This window comes from Cherax quadricarinatus, chromosome 8 (genome assembly GCF_038502225.1).
Source record: "Cherax quadricarinatus isolate ZL_2023a chromosome 8, ASM3850222v1, whole genome shotgun sequence".
Taxonomy (NCBI): domain Eukaryota; kingdom Metazoa; phylum Arthropoda; class Malacostraca; order Decapoda; family Parastacidae; genus Cherax; species Cherax quadricarinatus.
In genome coordinates, this window is record NC_091299.1 from 43,830,500 (window position 1) to 43,852,446 (window position 21,947).

General features: G+C 40.6%; 1 protein-coding gene across 10 annotated transcripts in view; it reads left to right on the forward strand.

The window, feature by feature from the left end:
- Positions 1-21,947, forward strand: part of LOC128685502 (nuclear distribution protein nudE-like 1-B) — a 259,576-nt gene that overhangs the window by 32,253 nt on the left and 205,376 nt on the right. For 5 of the 10 annotated variants that reach the window (XR_008406510.2, XM_053772070.2, XM_053772069.2 and 2 more), the window contains exons 1-2: positions 7,024-7,149; positions 7,980-8,087. Coding sequence is in view for 4 of the 10 variants with exons in the window: in XM_053772070.2 (XP_053628045.1) it covers positions 7,127-7,149; positions 7,980-8,087 (131 nt within the window). In the remaining 6 variants the exon portion in view is untranslated. Of the gene's footprint in view, positions 1-6,953; positions 7,150-7,979; positions 8,426-21,947 lie in introns of those variants that run through there. The other 5 variants (XR_011391742.1, XR_011391740.1, XR_011391739.1 and 2 more) reach the window with 5 other exon arrangements.

Consider the following 21,947-nt stretch of genomic DNA (forward strand, 5'->3'; position numbering starts at 1 on the left):
TCACGGTGAGTCTCAAACCCTTCAAAATCCCTCTCTTGGACACAATCTGGCCACAGTTTTCTATAAGCAGAGTTCAAAGTCCTGGAAGTCACTCTCTCCCAAGGCTTACCTATAAGGCTTATGCAATGGAGGATAGTGAAGTGATTCCTCCAGAACTCTCTTAGAGTCAACTGAGTGCCCGAGGTCACTTAAAAGCACTTTTGAAACACTGCTTTTGTGTAGAGTTTTTTGAAGTTAGAAGTGACCTGCTTGTCCATGGGCTGGAGGAGAGGAGAGGTGTTAGGAGGCAAGAACTTCACTTTTATAAAACTGAAGTCCTTAAACACTTGGTCTTCCAAGTCTGGAGGATGTGCAGGAGCATTGTCCAGTACGAGGAGGCACTTGAGTGGCAATTTCTTTTCCAGGAGGTATTTTTTCACACTTGGGCCAAACACATCATTAACCCACTCTTTGAAAATTTGCCTTGTGACCCATGCCTTATGATTAGCTTTCCACATCACACACAATCTATTCTTCATGACATTGTTTTTCTTAAGCACTCTGGGATTTTCTGAGTGATACACAAGTAAAGGCTTCACTTTGAAATCCCCACTAGCAATACCACACAAAAGAGTAGCCTGTCTTTCATAGGCTTGTGTCCTGGCAGTGCCTTTTCCTCCTGAGTAATGTAGGTCCTGTTTGGCATTTTCTTCCAAAACAGGCCTGTTTCGTCACAATTGAAAACCTGTTGGGGTTCGAATCCTTCAGCCTTTACATAGTCTTGGAATTCGTGAACATACTTGCAGCCTCACCATGCCTTACAACATTGTGTATGCCACTATGCTTCTTAAATCTATCAAACCATCCTTTGCTGGCCCTAAATTCACAAACTGCAGCACTTGTTCCAGGCATTTTCTTTGCAAGATCCTTATACAACTGCTTTTCCTTCTCACAAATGATCAACTCCACTACACTGTTTCCCACTAATTCTTTTTCCTTAATCCACAATAATAATAACTTTTCCATCTCTTTCATTATCGGTCTCCTTTGTTTAGTTGACTATAAGCACAGAAATACGTATCCTAATCATAAAATAATGATTCCAAACTAATCATAAGTTTGCCTGTGATACTCCAATATAGAAACTATGTATTGTGCCAAAACAAAAGCATTCACATTGCTAAACTCACAAACTAGTATTTGTCACTTAGTACTTAGTCACTTAGTATTTAGTCAACTTGCTCCACAATTTGTTATAATTTAGGGTTAGGAATTAATCTAAGTTTGCCCGAAATGCCTAGCTATGCTAGGTGTTCTAGTGGCCCCCTCTGTAATTAGTATTTTACTACATGTAAACCACACATTAACCAAAATCTGTAAACCCTGCATTGTAATCCTTATAGAGAATAAACTTTGATTTGATTTGATTAGTTAGAAAAGCTACTCCTTTTGCAACATTATCGTCTTTGATTTGTTCTTTCTTTGCCAGGATGGATGTAATTGTTGATTTATTCTTGCTGTACATCCTGGCAAGTTCCACCACCTTCATACCACTCTCAAACTTTTCTATCACTTCATGCTTAAATTCCATGGTGTTTCTCACTTACTTTACCACAGGAACTTTCTTTTGAGCCATGGTTACTTATTTCACAGTTGCACTGCAAGAAAAACCACTACAAATAATGGTAAACAAGCGAAATGTTTGGATGTATGAGCAGAAGCTTCCTCAGCCACCGAGAGACAAAGCCAAACTGAAGCACAAGCTGCCCCAGCCGGCGGATGGATGCGTCCGAAACGGCTGATAACCGAGCGAATGGCCGATAACCAAGTGACGAAAACCCTGCCAATAACCGAGTTGGCCAATAACCAGGGGTCCACTGTATTGTAAAGGCAAACGGAGATAATATAGATATAAAATCACCAAGAAAGATATAGATGCTATAACATACTCACTATATAGCGGTACCTCAATATTCAAAATCAGTCATTTCCAGGAGGCTGTTTGAATGGTGAGTTGTACAAATATTGAATCAAGTTTTCCCATAAATAACAGAAATTGGATTAATCTGTTCCAGACCCCAAAAAATTACCAATTATAAAACATTTTAAATGAAATTATTGCTTATTTAAACCTGTATAATGATATTTGCATGCATTAGATCATACATGAAAACTATAAAAACAATAAATATATGAAATAAATGAAAATTTAACTGCACTTTACCTTTACTGAGGAGTGCTGATGGTGGAGAGATGTTATTGTTTGGAAAGTGTGCCACCTTCCATACAAACATCAAGTAATTGTCCATCTGGTGTTTCTTTTTCTCTCTCTCTCTTTCTGTCTGTGCAGTAGCACTTGAAGATGACTGGAATTCACTAGTGTCTGATTTTTTTCTTTGCTAAAGAAGTTGTGCAACATTGTGTGCTTTTGATGACTTTTCAAAATTTGTCTAAAGCGGTCAACAATATTGTCATTGAACAGGCTGATGATCCTATTCACAAAGTAATGTTAAGATGCCATTGGTAACAGTTCCTTAATTTCTGCTGTGGAAATGTTGCCCTTACTGCTTCCCTCCTCTAAAGAAAAAGAAATTTCCTCAACCATTTTTGCTGTTTCTTGTGCAGGTCTTGAAGTTCTTCTATGGTGAGCTCATTCTTGTGATCCTCCTCCAACTCCTCTACACCCTCATCGTCCATTTCCAAACCCATGAACTGGCCCAGAGAAACAATATCCTTCACTACGGGCTCTGCCTCGAAACCTTCAAAATCTGTGACACACAGTTTGGCCACAATTTCTTCCAGGCAGAGTTCATTGTCCTGAAAGAAACTTACCCCTAGGCTTTGTCTATTATCCTTAAACACCAGAGAATATTAAAATGCTTTTTCCTTAAAATTGGAATTTACCTACTGGTATATGAGTTGGATAAGAGGAGCAGTGGTAGGGGGCAAGAACTTCACTTTAATGAAGGCGTATTCATCCACCAAATTTTCCTCCAAGCTTGAAGGGTGAGCAGGAGCATTGTCCATTACAAGAAGTGCCCTTAATGGTAAGTCTTTTTCCTGCAAGATACTGCTTTACACTTGGGGCAAACACTTTAGGTATCCACTCAGTGAAGAACTGCCTTGTTATCCAAGCTTTACTATTAGTCTTCCACATTACATCCTTGACTTTTCAGTGGTAGCATTACCACACAGCCAAAGTGTTAGCCTTTCTTTCATGGGCTTTGTGCCCTGGTAATGATTTTTCTTTTTGTGTGATTTAAGTTCTCTTAGGCATTCTTTTCCAAAAGAAGCCAGTTTCATCATAGTTAAAAACTTGAGGAATAAATCCCTCAGTGTCTTCATAGGTTTTAAATTCCTTAAACTTTTCAAGCCAAATCTCTGTTAGCACTGGCAGCCTCCCCATGCCCTGCTACACTATGAATCCCACTCCTCTTTAAACCTATCAAACCAACCCCTGCTTGCCTTAAATTCATCACTTTCAGCACTGTTTTGTGAGGTGTCTTACCTAAGATTACTATATAACTGTTTTGCTTTTCTCTTAAGCTATTGTCTCAGAAACACTGTCACCGGTCAATTGTTTTTCGTTAATCCACACTAATAAAAGTTTTTCCATTTCTTCAGTTACCTGTCACCTTTTCACAGCAAGAATTTTCACTCCTTTCACCACTTCAGGCCCTTTTATTGCCTCTTTATTTTTCAATATGGACGATATGGTGGATTTTTCCATACCATAGCAAGTGGCCAGGTCCGACACGTGTTCCATTTTCCCACTTTGCAATGAGTTCCTTTTTCACTTTAATTGTTTTTCTCACTGCTTTCCTTTTAGGCGTGTTTGCATCACTATTCTTTTTTTTGTGGGGGGGGGGGCATGATTACTTATTTTCAATGAAAATATTTAAAAAAAAACACAGAATAACAATGAAATATAAAAAAGGTTCACGGAGCTTATATGAACGATGCTTAATGAACGAAAGCCAACAAGAGACTGAGCATGTGATGCTTTGTTTTTGTTGGACTTTGTCCAGATGGACCATTTTGTTTAGGTGGAATATTAGGACAACGCACGAATACCGAGTCAAATTTTTCTCAAAAAAGTTAGGCGAATATCGAGTTGTACGAATATAAGGATGTGCGAATATTAAGGTTCCGTTGTATTAATGAAACTGAAACAATCCAATAAAAATGTGTTGCTCTTTATGCAATATCAATGGTTTGCAAACCTTACATAGAACATTTATGAGCCAATACGATGTTAAATTTAGGAAAAGTTTTTATTGCGTTATTGTGAAAGAATGAAGGAAATCGGCTGGAATGGAGTAAAAGACACGAACCATTTAACCGAGTGAAAGTTCCACACGTGGGACTTGAGAGTAGTGTCATAAGATCTTGTATTTAAGGATCACAACAATGTTGCTATTACAAGGAAAATGATAGACTGAATAACTAGAACTTTCAAGACAGAGATGCTGAACCCGTTATGCAGGTGAGATTGCTGAGCTGTAAAACATACAACTTTCACTGCTCATACACAGTCAAGCATCTAAATTGCTGGAAATTCATGAAGTCTCTCTCTGGAACCCAGGCAAAAGAAATGAATCACCTGGTAAATACTGGTGGGATGGCCCAAACCAACACAGTGAAACCATATGAAAATGAGATTTCCAGACTGTACAGAGTATCTCCAATAAAAAAGAAAGTAGGGTTGCACCTGGTATAATAAGATAGAACTCAATGAGTGTCAGAAGTCCCTGACTTCCCAGTGCCCTCCTTGTGTGCATAAGGAATTTACCAATAAACCTCTGGCTATCTTCAAGAAGGACCTTGACAAATTCCTCAAATCATTTCCTAACCAACCAGGCTGTGGTTCATATGTTGGACTGTGAGAGACTGGCAATAACAGTCTGGTTGAGGAGGCTTTCGTCTACCAAGAGTTTTGATCTAGGACCCGACAACAGGGGCGAAGAGCCCCTGAAAATGTCCATCAGATATTCTTCAGGACTGAAGAAGCCTTTTTGTTTAAATGGTTTAGATAACCGACAAGTTGATAAATGAGACACTTGTGCAACATTTGGGTATCTTTATTCTGGAAATTTTTTACCAGACAGTGACTTCTTCAGTCCAATACAGAGAACGGTGGAAGATGAGGAATTTGAGGTAATCAGTCCCTCAGCCAGGAGTCAATGTATTCAGTCCATTAATATTGATAAAAGTACAGCATATACACAGAGAAGGGGGCTTATATACTGCAGACAGATAAGTCCCATCTCCACGTATATGCTATACTTTTATCGCCTCCAGGCTGAGGGACTGATTACCTCAAACTCCTATTCATCTTCCATCATTCTCTGTATTGGACAGAAGTCACTGGCTGGGAAAAATGTTCCCAGAATAAAGATGCTCAAATGTTGAGCAAGTGTCAAATGAGACACTTGTGCAACATTCAATATCTTTATTTGGGAAAAGTTTGCCAGCCAGTGACTTCTTCAGTCCAATACAGAGAACGATGGAAGGTGAACAGGAGTTTGAGGTAATCATCCCTTAGTCTAGAGTCGATGTGTTCAGTCCATCAATTTTGATGAAAGAGCATATACCTAGAGAGGGGGCTTATCTGTCTGCAGTATATAAGCCCCCTTCTCTACGCATATACGGTACTTTTATAAAGAGTGATGGACTGACCATATCGACACCAGGCTGAGGGACTGATTACCTCAAACTCCTCGTCTTCCACCGTTCTCTGTATTGGACTGAAGAGTAAAGATACCCAAATGTTGCACAAGTGTCTCATTTATCAACTTGTCGGTTTTCTAAGGCATTTATACAAATTCTGTCAGACACAGCAGCATCTTGGAATCTTGATGCAGGGAATTCTTCTAAGCCTGCCGAACCTATAGGCATGACCAACTTTCACTGGTGACTCCACCTACCACTGCTTCACTTCATCTGTCTGCAGCATATAAGCTCCTCCTCTTATTAAAATTGATGGCTGACACACTGGCCTGGCTGAGGGAGTGACTACAAACTTCTCATCTTCCACGTTCTCTGTGACTGAAGAAGTCACTGGCTGGCGAAACATTTCCAGAATTAAAGATAACCAAATGCTGCCCAACTGAAAAAGCCTGCTGTGTGGGTGACACTTGCTTATTTCGTTGTCATCATGACTCACGAAATCGTAATAACACGTTTGAAAACAAACCACGGAACGGGTAGAGTCAGAACTCATGGCAAATGAGTCCTAAAACTCTAGGCCAGTGCGTAAGCCACTCGAGTGGCTACGCACTGGCCTGAAGTTTTAGGACAAGCACGCCATGGATTCAAACACTAACCTTTCTGTGGTTCATTTCGTTTTTGCTTGATGCTAGCAAACCACTTGCACTCTTGGGTTCTTCAGTTGCTGAATTCTCTCCTGGGTTTCTTTCAGTTCATTCTCAGTATTGTCAAGCTTTGTTGCTTGTCTCATGCACTGCATTGGCATTAAAGAAATTCTTTCATCGGGGTTCAAGAAATGTGCCGAGTATCGTATTATAGTCATTGGTGGAACTTTTGAACATAGTTAACATTGACACAGAGCTGATAGCGTGCTAACCAAGCCTGAGAATCTTGGATAACTCAGTATTGTTGAAATGTTTCAAATATTGTACTTGAGGCAACTATTTCTGAGATCAGACAGTTTGTGTTATCTAAGCAGTAAATTGCAATAGCATGTTTTTTGTTCCCTGATGAGATCAAATATTAAATAGGTGCTGTTCCAGCGGGTAGGTACTTCCTAATTTTTTTACTCCAGTTTTGCAGGCTAAGAACTGTTATCCTACCTCGGTTCATTTCAAGGTCCAGCCCTATATAAGTTATACTGTCATCCCCTGGGATGCCACTCACAACACTCGACTGACACCCAAGTACCTGCTTACTGCTGGGTGAACAGGGGTAGCAGGTGTAATGAAACATGGCCAGCGTTTTCACCCGTGTCGGGATTGAGCCTCGAACCTGTAGTATGCGAGCCGAATTGTGCTTTGGTAGTTAATTTTCTTGAATAGCCTAGAACTAGTGTACTGCAGGCTAGAGGAGAAACTGAAGCGGCTCACTGCTTGCCCGCTGTTAGCATTGCTGTCTTATATTACATTTTACTCCAGAATAATCATGGATAACCATGTTTTTTATTTGTTGTGTGTTGTGAGTAACTTTCATAGTCTTGAGGTAGTGTGTTTTAAGCTATTTTAAGCACATGTTATTAATGTTTTAAAAGTATGGGCAGGTATCGGCCACTTTTAGATACTGATACCGTAAAAATAGCTGATCCCCACCTATACTAGTACTATGGCACACCCATTATTATTATTATTATTATTATTATTATTATTATTATTATTATTATTATTATTTAGTAATATTCGTTTGGTAGTAGCAGTAGATTAGTATACCTTGAAGGTGCTGCCTTGATGCTATTGATTCAAGGAATTGGAACACCCTCTCCTTGGATCAGGCCTAATTATTTGTCAGCTCTAAGGCACTGACCATTATAGATTTAGCGCTTCGTATTCATGGGGAAGCGCTAAACCCGTAGGACGCATGCAGCACCTGGGGAATGGGAGTTTGAATTACTTGGATCAAGGCAGTCCCTTGAAACAAGGAAGTTATAAAGCAAACTCCATCTTTATATTAAAGGAAATAATAACAAGACGCGTGGGGCTCTGGAATTTAATATTGGTAATAATTATTATTAAGAGGTAATGTTTTAGGATAGCTAGTGCCAACATGGAGTGCACGCGCGCACGCACTACCACGTGTCATGCTTTATTGTACATCAGTTTTGCGGGAACAATAAATTCAAGATATTTAATCTCTAGGAACATTATTGTTAAATTTATGAATTTACGCAAAATGTTTTTAATTTGTTTTACAAATAGACTTTACTATTATTGAAAACTGTACATAATACTAGATTCATGCTTCAGTCTTAATATGTTTTAAAGAGTTTAATATGATTATTTTCTGCTGAACAGGGCTGTGTGTCCCCCTGGCGGGCGTCGCGGGAAGCCCCTGCTAGAGGTGGTACCTCATCAGCTGATCCGTGTCGTCTGCTGTTCAGTAGACTGGCAGCAGTGGTACGGGTAGGTGCTGGTATTGATTTTCTCCCTCACAGCACCATACACAGCATTTAGAACTCAATTTGCTCATGATGGTTTACAATGTGAAATATCAGTCGGCTTCACGTGATATCTAGAACTGTTATTGCTGTGAATTAAACGGAGGGAGTGAAAGACTCGAGGGTAGGGAGGGTGAGAGAGAGTAGAATAAAGGCTTGAAGGGTCTGGCTGGTCCGCCAACACATTGCTGACCGGATCCGCGACCTGACGTACCTCACAACCATGAACGGCGGAATGACTTTTCCATCCCTTCAAGAGGAGGCTGCGTTCTGGAGAAAGAAAGCTATGGAATACAAACAGAGGTAAGTGGAAGGCACATCAGCGCCCCCCAGTACCTTATGACAATCAATACCTCTTCGCTTGTGACGCACTCAACAATACTCTAAGTCTACCTGCTGATGACACATTCTTCACATTACCTTCTAATTTTAGTTCGTTTACACCTTTATTACAGAACTTGGTCAAAATCACATCAAGAAATTTGACGTTTGGGCGCATGCACTTTTGTAGTGTTATTTATATTTCAGCGAAAACGGTTTCTACGCCATTAAGTAAAAAAAAAAAATCAGCGTAATAATAATTTAACGCATTACTAAAAGTTTTACATTGATTTCAATCTTTTGAATACTGCAAAATATAACTCAGGTTTGTAGAATAAGTCATAGAACACAAACTAAATTTTGTAATAGCCTGTTATTTGTAGTAACTGTACAGAAAATCCTGCCAGAAAGACAGTCACGAGTCGCTGCAATTTGAACAGAATGTAGAGTAATTTTTTACTAGGAAAATAGCAAGTTATTTTTTCTAGATTGGCTCTATATTTTTATATTAATTATCAAAATGTATTAATGTTTCAGTGTTATAAATCTTATAACATTACATCGGACGGTTTTCATTATATTTAATGTCAGCTTATCAAACTTCTGCGTTTATTTTTTAAAATTTAATAAGATCCTCATGGAATTTTCTCCCTGTACTGTGAAAACTCTGATGAAAGTAGGAGACAGTAAAATGTGTAGCAGTCTCTTGAAAGGTAAGGTTATTATCGATGAATAAAGTATTATGCTTACACTGAAGTTTAAATGTTTTGTAATTTTTTTTCTTAAATCTCCCCAAAAGTGTCCCACTTAAATATCTTAGATGACACGTAGCTAGGTTCGATTCTGGGGTGAAAGGAGACGTTGAGTGTTCCTTACACCTGTTGACCTAGGAGTAAATAGGTATCTGGCTTTGAGCCGTAACCTGAGAAGGGGTAGTAGGATTAGGTCTTTTGCGAGAGCTGAGGTAGGATAGCGCTCTTAGCCAGTAAATTCAGCAGTGGCTTTATTATAAGCTTAATCAGTAGCGGCCTAGCGAAGTGGTTGCAAGCTGCTTTGATTCACCCAGTGTGTCTTTCAGAGAAAATTACGTCATTGTTGTAGGAGGAGCGCTAGTGTGGGGATGATGTCATGGGTGTGTATTAAAGCTGAGGCGGTTAGGCCAGAGAGCAAGCTAACAACACTTGCAATAACCACAGAAATGTGGTCCACTTAGGTTCGACTTTGATTTCGCAGACAACTTGTGTATCATTTGTGGTTTATGGTAGATAACTTGGCGGTTCTTCTGCTCAATGTAACCGCAATATCTGGTTTTACTTCATTTAAAGTTTGTAATAATGACGTACTATATCTACTTAATAGAGTATCCATGTAAAACTAATTCGGAAAGAAGAATTGTAGATCAATGCCAAATAATTATTGAAATTGGCACTTGTAAGTAGCTTTAAAAATGGTTGGACAAATAGTGGCGTGGTCTAACCGATCGAACAGAGTAGTGGTAAACAGAGTTAAATAGGAAGCTACCATAGTGAAGAGCTCTGTTCCACAAGGCACAATACTCGCCCCTATCCTGTTTTTCATTCTCATATCAGAGATGTAAACCATAGTACCGTATCATAATGAGAACATTCGAGACAAGAGGTGCCAAGCCAGTGATGATCAAACCATACCCCGGCCGGGATTGAACCCGCGGTCAGTGTCTCAAAATGATCCTTTTTAAATCGCTTGTTTTCTCTATGCTGGAATACTACTGTACATTAACATCTCCATTAAAGGCAGGCGAAATTGCAGATCTAGAGAATGTACAGAGAACCCTCACTGCACGTATAAGTTCCATCAAACACCTTAACTACTGGGAACGCCTGGAAGCATTTGACTTGTACTCACTAGAGCGCAGGCGAGAGAGAAATCATAATCTACACCTGGAAGATTCTGGAGGGACTGGTCCCTAATCTGCACACAGCAATCACTCTACGAAAGCAAAAGACTTGTCAGGCGATGCAACATACCCCCTGTGAAAAGTAGGGGCGCCACTGGTACACTAAGGGAAAACAGTAAGTGTCCGGGGCCCAAGACTTTTCAACAGCCTCCCACCAGCCGTAAGGGGAATTACCAACAGACCCCTGGTTGTCTTCAAGAGGGAGCTGGACAGATACCTAAAGTCAGTGCCAGATCATCTGGGCTGTGGTTCGTACGTTGGACTACTGTCGTCCAGCAGTAACAGCCTCGTTGATCAGGCCCTGATCCACTAGGAGGCCTGGTCATGGACCGGGCCGCGGGAGCTTTGATCCCCGGAATGCCCTCCAGGTAGACTCCAGGAAGCAGGTAGGCCTACTGCGTACTGCAGTAGGCCTACTCGACCAATTCAGTCTGGTTGGTCTGGCATTTAAAGGTAGAGATGCAGTTTTCTTTCCTCATGAAAACTTGTGCACTTGTTTTGGCAGTATTTCCGATGCCTGTTGGTGGTAGGTTGAATAGTCTCGGACCACGGATTTTTGACAAAAAAGTGTTTTCTTATCGTACCCATGGCGCCACAAATATTCAGAGTCCACTTTATACTTCCATATTTCACGCAAGTACATTATGGTAGTGTAGATTTAGGATAAGGTTCTCGGGTACTGTATCTTCTACAAATTCTTCCACCAAAGGTCTTGTAATTTCAAAATGCTGAAACAATAAAACTTTCCCAATATGATTTTTCTCAGATGAATGGTATTAACACTTACATTGTGTTAATTTTACAATTTAAGGATAGACTATCTTGTTTATTCGGTAGTTGATGCTGCTTAAATTATGTTTTTAAATACTCCAAATTTAAAAACTAAAGATAAAATTTTACATAAATAAAAGCTTAGCGAAAGTTGTTCCTTGGTCTCCCACCACGTGATGTAATCACTCATCTGTATTGCCCAGCTGGAATGATTGCTGTTTTGATAAGTGGGAATGGCGTTTACAGAGATAAGAGAATACCACTTTAATGCATCAAACCACAAGTTGGAAAATCTACTTGATTTTAATAGGATTACTTAAATGAGGATGTCAAATTTCACTTTATTCTGATGTTGTAATAAAGTTGGTAGAATTACCGACAATATGTAAAGTAAAAGGACACAAGTGCAACTAATGTGACATTTATTGTGGCAACGTTTCGCTCTCCAGGAGCTTTATCAAGCCATTACAAACAATACATGGACACAGAGGGTATATAAAGGCTCAGAGTGAGGTGAATACTAGTGAGGTACCATTTCGATGTTCACTAGTGGTAGTAGTAGTAGTAGTGGTAGTGACAAAAGTAATACAATATGGTAGAGCAATTAATTCGTACACGAGTAAAAGGATATAAAAGCTATTACTTGGGTAACATAAAAATAGGTTGGACAAATATAAACTGGAATGAGGCAGCTTGTTTCAGTGTTCACTCTCTGTGCTTTGTGTAGTATAACAGGAGAGACTATGTGATGGCAGGGTTTACTGTTTTCAGGAGGATTCTTGCTAAGACTTCGGAGATGGTGAAGCTGCCGTTGTTTTGTTTAATTGTATTCGAAACAGCGATCAGTGCTGATTCAAGGCACTTGCGTGTGCGGAAATTAGTTTCTTTTATCACTAATTGGGCGTCTCTGAATTTCATAAGATGATTGGTGGAATTTCGGTGTTGTACACAGGCGTTGTTACCCAAGTAATAGCTTTTATATCCTTTTACTCATGTACGAATTAATTGCTCTACCATATTGTATTACTTTTGTCACTACCACTACTACTACTACTACTACTACTACTACTACTACTACTACCACTACTACTACCACTAGTGAACATCGAAATGGTACCTCACTAGTATTCACCTCACTCTGAGCCTTTATATACCCTCTGTGTCCATGTATTGTTTGTAATGGCTTGATAAAGCTCCTGGAGAGCGAAACGTTGCCACAATAAATGTCACATTAGTTGCACTTGTGTCCTTTTACTTTACATATTCTGATGTTCTCCCCCAGTTAGGTAACATCGAAAGGGTACCCTTAGTTAAATGGTTAACAGATTTTTTTCTTCCAAGTTGTGAAAACTATCTCCGATTTTGGTTTCCATGTAATAACTTGAGACAGTTTCTTCTGGCCTGCCTCCCATTTTCATCACTGGTTTGTGCTACTTAAGAGGTTGTCATTGAAGTGTGTGCTAATTAGTTTTATTTTTAACAAGGTAGTCATTTTTTTCATGAAACTATTTGAATATGCCTCTTCTGGAGGTTACCTGGAGGTTATTCCGGGGATCAACGCCCCCGCGGCCCGGTCCATGACCAGGCCTCCCGATGGATCAGGGCCTGATCAATTAGGCTGTTACTGCTGGCCGCACGCAGTCCAACGTACGAGCCACAGCCCGGCTGATCCGGCACTGACTTTAGGTATCTGTCCAGCTCTCTCTTGAAGTCAGCCAGGGGTTTATTGGCAATTCCCCTAATGCTTGATGGGAGGCTGTTGAACAGTTTTGGGCCCCGGACACTTATGGTGTTTTCTCTTAGTGTACCAATGGCGCCCCTACTTTTTTATTGGCGGCATTTTGCATCGCCTGCCCAGTCTTTTACTTTCGTAGGGAGTGATTTCTGTGTGCAGATTTGGGACCATTCCTTCCAAGATTTTCCAAGTGTAGATTATGATATATCTCTCCCTCCTGCGTTCCAACGAGTACAAGTCAAGTGCTTCCAAGCGTTCCCAGTAGTTAAGGTGCTTGACAGAACTTATACGTGCAGTAAAGGATCTCTGTACACTCTAGATCTGCGATTTCGCCTGCTTTGAATGGAGATGTTAATGTACAGCAGTATTCCAGCCTAGAGAGAAAAAGTGATTTGAAAAGGATCATCATGGGCTTGGCATCTCTCGTTTTGAAAGTTCTCATTATCCATCCTATCATTTTCTTTGCACGTGCGATCGTGGCACTGTTGTGATCCTTGAAAGTGAGATCCTCAGACATTACTACTCCCAGGTCCCTTACATTATTTTTCCGCTCTATTGTATGGCCGGAGTCAGTAGTATACTCTGAATGGCTTCAGTCTTTAATTACTGATACCTCTTACGAAAAGTATACCTTTTGGTATGGAACTGTGTAGGTGCAATCTTTACAGTTTACTACCTTAGTTAAAGTTGGAACGGTTGGATTCTGTGCAATAACTGGAAACTGCATCTTTTGGATGGCTTCAAACATTTACGCCTTGTGTATATATTTCTCAAAAGAATCTATACTTTTTTAACCGGCCATGTCTCACCAAGGTGGGTGGCCCTGACAGAAAACACTTACTGTCTGTCATTGTTTTGCCAGAAGGGTGCCGACATCACGGTTCAGATGACCCTCTAAATCTCAACATCCCCACCCCTTCTTCAGACGGTAATTGGGATGATTCAAATTCAATGTTGTATCTTGCATGGAGAAAGGTTTTAATTGATTTTGAGCTGTGCTGAGACCAATTTGTTAATTTAGTTGAAATTGAGAAAGTTGAAACGTGGGTTTTCATGTGATAATTTGTGAATGTCTCATCTGATAGACTTTAAACCGCTAACTTAAAAATGCAGAGAGCGGCTTGAAACTGGTGCAGGTATATTTTGGGATATTTTCTAGCAGTCATCCGAACACCAATTTTTTTGTTTAGCTTTAAACTTCCATAGCTGAGATCTAAGTGGAAGGTTCTTTTGGTAGCACCTTGTATACTTAGATGTATTGTCTTGAAGTCTTGTATGGTCAGATCACTGACAGTGATAAGGATGTGGGTGAAATTCTCAATACCTACTTCCTCTCAGTTTTCACCCAGGAAAATACTAGCGACATTCCTGAAATAGATTATGTAGAACAGGACTATAATAAACTATGTACGATTGCGGTAACTAGTGACATGGTCCTCAGACAAATAGAGAAACTAAAACCTAACAAATCCCCAGGCCCTGATGAACTGTTTGCAAGGGTGTTAAAGGAATGTAAAGAGGAACTTAGCATACCTTTGGCTAATATTTTTAACATATCGCTACAAACTGGCATAGTGCCTGATAAGTGGAAAATGGCAAATGTAATACCTATTTACAAGGCAGGTGACAGGTCCTTGGCTTCGAACTATAGACCAATAAGCCTCCCACGAATTGCCGAAGCAATTCGTAGCCATCTTGATAGGCACAGATTAATTAATGAATCTCAACACGGTTTTACAAAGGGGCGTTCCTGCCTTACGAATTTACTAACTTTTTTCACTAAGGTGTTTGAGGAGGTAGATCGTAGTAATGAATATGATATTGTGTATATGGACTTCAGTAAGCTCAGTAAGGCTTTCGATAGAGTTCCACACCAGAGGCTATTGAGGAAACTTTAGGCACACAGAATAGGAGAAATTTTTTCCTGGGTAGAGGCATGGCTGAGAAATAGGCAGCAGAGAGTTTGCATAAATGGGGAGAAATCAGAATGGGGGCACGACACAAGCGGTGTTCCTTTGGGGTCGGTGTTGGGCCCGTTGTTCACAATTTACGTAAATGACATAGATGAGAGAGTAAATAGCGACATAAGCAAATTTGCTGATGACGCCAAAATAGGCCGTCCAATTCATTCTAATGAGGACACCAGAGCATTCCAGGATGATTTGAATAGACTGATGCAATGGTCGGAGAAGTGGCAGATGCAGTTTAATATTGACAAATGCAAAGTTCTAAATGTTGGACAGGTAAATAACCATGCCACATATAAACTAAATAATGTACGTAGATCTTAATACTACTGATTGCGAAAAGGATTTAGGAGTTCTGGTTAGCAGTAATCTAAAACCAAGATTACAGTACATTAGTGTTCGCAATAAAGCTAACAGAATTCTTGGCTTCATATCTAGAAGTATAAATAATAGAAGTCCTCAGGTTGTTCTTTAACTCTATATATCCTTGGTTAGGCCTCATTTAGACTATGCTGCTCAGTTCTGGTCACCGTATTACAGAATGGATATAAATGCTCTGGAAAACGTACAGAGGAGGATGACAAAGATGATCCCATGTATCAGAAATCTTCCATATGAGGATAGACTGAGGGCCCTGAATCTGCACTCTCTCGAGAGGCGTAGAATGATCGAGGTGTATAAATGGAAAACAGGAATAAATAAAAGGGATGTAAATAGCGTGCTGAAAATTTCCAGCCAAGACAGGACTCTCAGCAATGGTTTCAGGTTGGAAAAATTCAGATTCAGGAAGGATATGGTAATAGTTGTGGTTGAGTGGAACAAACTCCCGAGTACAGTTATTCAGGATAAAACGTTGTGTAGATTTAAAAATAGGTTAGATAAATACACGAGTGGGTGTGGGTGGGTGTGAGTTGGACCTGACTAGCTTGTGCTGCTGGGTCTGGTGCCATGCTCCTTCCTTGAGGGGAGGTGACCAGACTGGGTGGGTCATTGGTCTAATCCGGGGGGGGGGACATGAACCTGCTCCGCATGGGTCAGTAGGCCTGTTGCAGTGTTCCTTCATTCTTTCTTTCTTATGTTCTTATATCGGAAGTGTAATTATGTACTTGTCCAATATGGGGTTCAGCTTTGTTAGTACGTATAAGTACTGATATATGCATGAATTATGTTTGGTTTGGCACTCCAGTCCAATATTTGTTAGAGATCTATATGGTATATGAATAGTAATCTTGATTCTGTGAAGATTTTAAATTTCTACTCAAAATTGTTTACCTATATATTAGTAAACTCGAAATTTCACTTTTTTTTTTATCCCAGATATACAATTTAAACTTTTGTTTTAACATAAAGTTTAAAAGCTTAAGATTTTTACCTCACTGCGGTTTCTAACAACAGGATAGTGTTATAGCTGTGGCAGCTGTAATGATGGCAGGAGCGATCGTAGCAAGTTATAGTGGGGTGGGGTCGAGCATAGCGCACTAGTTCTAGAAGGTTCTTAATCAATAACTGTGGCCTTGACATTCTCCAACTTCCACCTACAGGTTTGACTTAAACTTGGCCCTGCCTACAGTATTTCCTTCTGTAATCCAAGCTATATAAACATTCATAACTTCACTGCAGTTATTAGTCATGGGGAAGAGTTTAACCTGTGAGGTCATGCATCACCTAGGGAATAGTAAGTAATCAGATTTGATACGAAAAAAGTGGAGGATAAGCTTCAGTTTCATTAATCTAGAGCCCCTCAGCATCAAGGCTTCTCTCCCCTTTCTCCTCTCCTAACCAAGTAACCTCCGAAAGGGAGTACTGCTGTACGCTAAAAGGACAGATAATGAAAATGGAGGAACATTGCAGCAGGCCAACGGGTCCGTGAAGATACACGTATGCACAGCTCGAAACATTTGTTAGGGAAACGTTTCCTCGAATGTCTTGAATTATACACATAATTATCTACATTCTGTTGGCATCCCCATACGTTTCTAGTCTATTGGTCCATGCTAGACTGGTTCTTCTCAAATACAACCATTCCCATCCACATGTGTGTCCAACCAATTCCCAAAGCTACGCATGTAGTTAGCTTCTATACCACATGATAGGCAGGTCTTCATCAAACCCATTACTTCTTGCTTATATTTGTCTTAACGTTTTTGTCAAGCTTTTCAGGGTTTTAGCTTCTTTGACAACTCTGTTCTCGAGCTAGTAGTTTCTTACGTCATTTCAAAAACTAAATTTATCTAATTTAAATTTATTTAGTTTTTTCTTGATTCGTAATCCTCGGTACTTTATATCTTATTGATGCCTGTCTTCCATTTGTACATCTCATTCTACTACTCAGTAGTGAAGGTTCAGGGCGCTCATTCTGTCTTCGTATGAGAGATTTGTATATTACACGAGTGGGTGAGAGTTGGGCCTGCCTAGCATAGGCCAATAGACCATATCACGGAGGGGATTGAGCTCGTGGCGAATGAGTCGTAAAACTCGCCACGAGTTCAATCCCCGCCCCTGGTATGGTTTGTTTGCAATCGTATAATTACGATTTCGTGGGTCATAGGCCTGTTGGTGTTCCTTTAGTCTGTCTTTTGCAAGGTGCTTGTGGATTCGTTGAAGGTAGCACTTCGCGCCTGCCGCACCTGCCATCCCCCCCCCCCTTCCTTCCCCCATCACAACTTTTCGGTGTTATAAACCACTGATGTTATTCCTGTGCCTCAGTTTCAAGACGACTTTGGTATCGAACACCTGCTCCTAGGCTGAGGGACTGATTACCTCGTTTTCACTTCTTCAGTCTCTGTATTGATAATCTACTGGTTGGCGAAACGTCTACATAATAAAGGTACCCAGTTGTTGCACATATCTAATACTTCAGCTTGTCTGTATTATAACCATTGATGTTATGATACTCATCACGTTGTCTAATTCAGTATTATCTGCTATGCATTGGCTTTAACTGCTTCTGAGAATCAAAAGGGTAGTTACGTAATCGTGGTAATTATAATGTGACAGCTGCTAAATTAACAAGACCACAGATGTATGAATAAAGACTAGAGCAAGCTTTAACTGGACTTCGTTTCACACTTGTTTGATCAACCCTGAACAGTACGGTCACAAAAGCTGCTTCTATATTTTTCATTACGCCTCCACATCCACTACAGATGTAAATTAGGAAAAGTAATGGGATGAGAATCCTTGCTCTGTGAGCAAAACTCTAAGGAGTTTTTTTTTTTTTTGTAACTGGGTACTTATTCTGTCTTGCTAGAAGACATAGGATCTTTAATTTTCTCAGTTTCTCGATGGGATTGTGACACGTGTACAGTAAAGACATCTACTGAAGGAGACTTCACCACCAATACCTAAATATCTTTGTGCATGTCTTATTCCCACCACCATCTTGCAGTTGCTCCTGTCCCTTTGATCTGTGGCGTGCTGATTGTGGTGCACATTTTAACTGTTTATGGCTGCAGTAATTTCGCCTCGATTGTGGTTTGCATAACTACCATGACACTCGTAGCAACCTCTGGTAAAGTTTAAGTGTGTGTTAAATCATGAACATTAAAATATTCTTGATTTCAATTTTTTTTTTTAAGGTGATGCAGATTATTTTAATGTAATTTTTGATGTGTTTGTGGTTGTATTTAACTTGTCGAAAATGCTGAATGATCTTTTTAAATCGAAGCGCACTGTAAATTCTACGATCTTTAAATCTTATATTGGCACACCAGTAACAATTCCTAAGAGGAACTGTAAACCAAACACAGGAGGGTCATCCCATAGAACATAAAGAACATTTACAAGACTTAGGTAAAATGTCAGCTGACCCATCTTGTAAAAAACACAATAAAGCAAACGCTGCGAGAGAGAGGGAAATGACAGGGTGGATAATGAGAATTTTCAAGATAGAAATAATGGCAACGGCACCATTATTCAAATGACTTGTGCTCAGTGATGACAGGGTCGTTCAGAGTGGGCTAGATACACCTGTAAAAATAGAACCAGTAAAGCATTTAAGCTACTGAGAACACCTCAAAGATCCGGAACTTTACTGTGCGATAAAGCAGTGAAGAGTTTTTACGAGGATAGTGAGGCTCAAGTTAGAGTATGTAGGAAAGAGGGAAATTATTTCCCAGTAAAAGTAGGCCTTAGACAAGGATGTGTGATGTCACCGTGGTTTAATATATTTATAGATGGGGTTGTAAGAGAAGTAAATGCGAGGGTCTTGGCAAGAGGCGTGGAGTTAAAAGATAAAGAATCACACATAAAGTGGGAGTTGTCACAGTTGCTCTTTGCTGATGGCACTGTGCTCTTGGGAGATTCTGAAGAGAAGTTGCAGAGATTGGTGGATGAATTTGGTAGGGTGTGCAAAAGAAGAAAATTGAAAGTGAATACAGGAAAGAGTAAGGTTATGAGGATAACAAAAAAGATTAGGTGATGAAAGATTGGATATCAGATTGGAGGGAGAGAGTATGGAGGAGGTGAATGTATTCAGATATTTGGGAGTGGACGTGTCAGCGGATGGGTCTATGAAAGATGAGGTGAATCATAGAATTGATGAGGGGAAAAGGGTGAGTGGTGCACTTAGGAGTCTGTGGAGACAAAGAACTTTGTCCTTGGAGGCAAAGAGGGGAATGTATGAGAGTATAGTTTTACCAACGCTCTTATATGGGTGTGAAGCATGGGTGATGAATGTTGCAGCAAGGAGAAGGCTGGAGGCAGTGGAGATGTCATGTCTGAGAGCAATGTGTGGTGTGAATATAATGCAGAGAATTCGTAGTTTGGAAGTTAGGAGGAGGTGCGGGATTACCAAAACTGTTGTCCAGAGGGCTGAGGAAGGGTTGTTGAGGTGGTTCGGACATGTGGAGAGAATGGAGCGAAACAGAATAACTTGTATCAGTCTGTAGTGGAAGGAAGGCGGGGTAGGGGTCGGCCTAGGAAAGGTTGGAGGGAGGGGGTAAAGGAGGTTTCGTGTGCGAGGGGCTTGGACTTCCAACAGGCATGCGTGAGCGTGTTTGATAGGAGTGAATGGAGACAAATGGTTTTTAATACTTGACGTGCTGTTTGAGTGTGAGCAAAGTAACATTTATGAAGGGGTTCAGGGAAACCGGCAGGCCGGACTTGAGTCCTGGAGATGGGAAGTACAGTGCCTGCACTCTGAAGGAGGGGTGTTAATGTTGCAGTTTAAAAACTGTAGTGAAAAGCACCCTTCTGGCAAGACAGTGATGGAGTGAATGATGGTGAAAGTTTTTCTTTTTCGGGCGACCCTGCCTTGGTGGGAATCGGCCAGTGTGATAATAAAAAAAAATAAATAAAAAAGTTGAGTGCAATACATGATATACTCATGGGAGGTGGGAGAGAGCCTCCCAAATCTGCACATTATACCAATGTACTGGAGTGAGGGAGATGGAAGTGAGAGAGAAATCCAGTGAAAAGCAGGGAAGCTACAGACATAATATAAAAGCACTGCATCACATCCGTGGCTCTAGAATATCCAGTGTACTGCCAGCAGATACCAGAAATTAATGGGCACATGCACGCGTGTATGTACTCGCCTGCGTGTTGCAGGGATCGACTCTCATCTCCTGGCCCCACCTGTTTGCTGGTAGCTACTAGATCTTCTCTCCCCCGGCTATGTATGGCTCCCGTCTCTGTACTACACTCTGTACTTCTCTCCAGATTGTTTTTCTTCCTGACAACTCTAGGGTTGAAGAAATACTTCCTAACGTCCCTGTGATTTACCTGAATTATCAACTTCCAGTTGTGCTCTCTTGTTCTTGAGTCCCATATATGAAAACATTCTGCCCCTGTTCTTGTCATTTCTTCTCATTATTTGTTTGTCGTTATTATATCCCCCCTCCCCTAAACCTCATGTCCTCCAGTGTCATAAAGTTGAATTCATTATCTGTGACTAGTTGTTGCAAACCTCTTCACTTTCTCTAATTTCTTCATATGCTTGACCAGGTGTGGGTTCCATACTGGTGCTGTATACTCCAATATGGGCCTAACGTACGCAATGCAGTGTCGTGAATGTCTTCATACTCTGATGCTGAAAGGCTATTCTTATGTTTGCCAGATGCCTATATGTTGCGCCTCGAGGGATGTGCTCGGTATGATACTCACCCCAAGAGCCTTCTTGAGTGAGGTTTGCAGTCTTTGATCCCCAGACCTGTACTCCGTCTATTGTCTTCATTCCCAAAGTTTCATAATTTTACACTTTGTGAAGGTTAATCTCCAGGAGCCATTTGTTGGACCAGGCTTGCAGCCTTTTCTGATCCTCATCCACTTGTATACTCGTTAGTTTCACGTCGTCTGCAAACAGGGGTACCTCTGATACTACTGGCATGTCATTCATGTATACAAGAAACAACAATTGGCCTATGACTGACCCTTGTGGAACCCCACTCGACATATGCACCCATTCCGACACCTTGTCATGTACCATCTCATTGCTTCCTGTCAGATATTCCCTGATCTATTGCAGTGCTTTTCTTGTTATTCCTTCCTGCTCCTCGTAGACTTTGTACCAGTCTCTTGTGTAATACTCTGTCAAAAGCCTTCATACAGTCCAAGACAATGCAGTTACCCACCCATCTCTCCTGTCTTGTAGAAATCCTGTAGGTTTGTGAAAGTTTTTCCTCTTAAGCCATGCTGGTTGTCATGATTGAGCCCAGTCCTTTCTAGATGCTCCATCACACTTCTGATAATCTACTCCACTACTTTACATACTATACATGTCAGTGACATTGGTCTGTAGTTTAATGCTGCCTGTCTTTCTTAAAAACTAGAACTACATTTGCTGTCTTCCACACCTTTGGCAGTTGCCCTGTGTTGATAGATTTGTTGAAGATTGTTGCTAGTATCACAGTGCCTCAGGACCCATGGAGAGAGTATCTAGTCCCACCACCTTCGATGTTTTTTAACTGATGAGTTTCTTCTTCCTGGTTGTGTATTGTCCATTACTGGTGTATTCTGTTGCCCCAGTTTGCTGGAAGCCTTTGTCTCATCTGAGAATACCTCCCTAAATCTCGTGCTGAGCTCTTCACGTACTTCCTGGTCATTCCTTGTGAGCTCCCTGCCTTCCTTCTTCAAATTGACTACCTGGTACTTAAC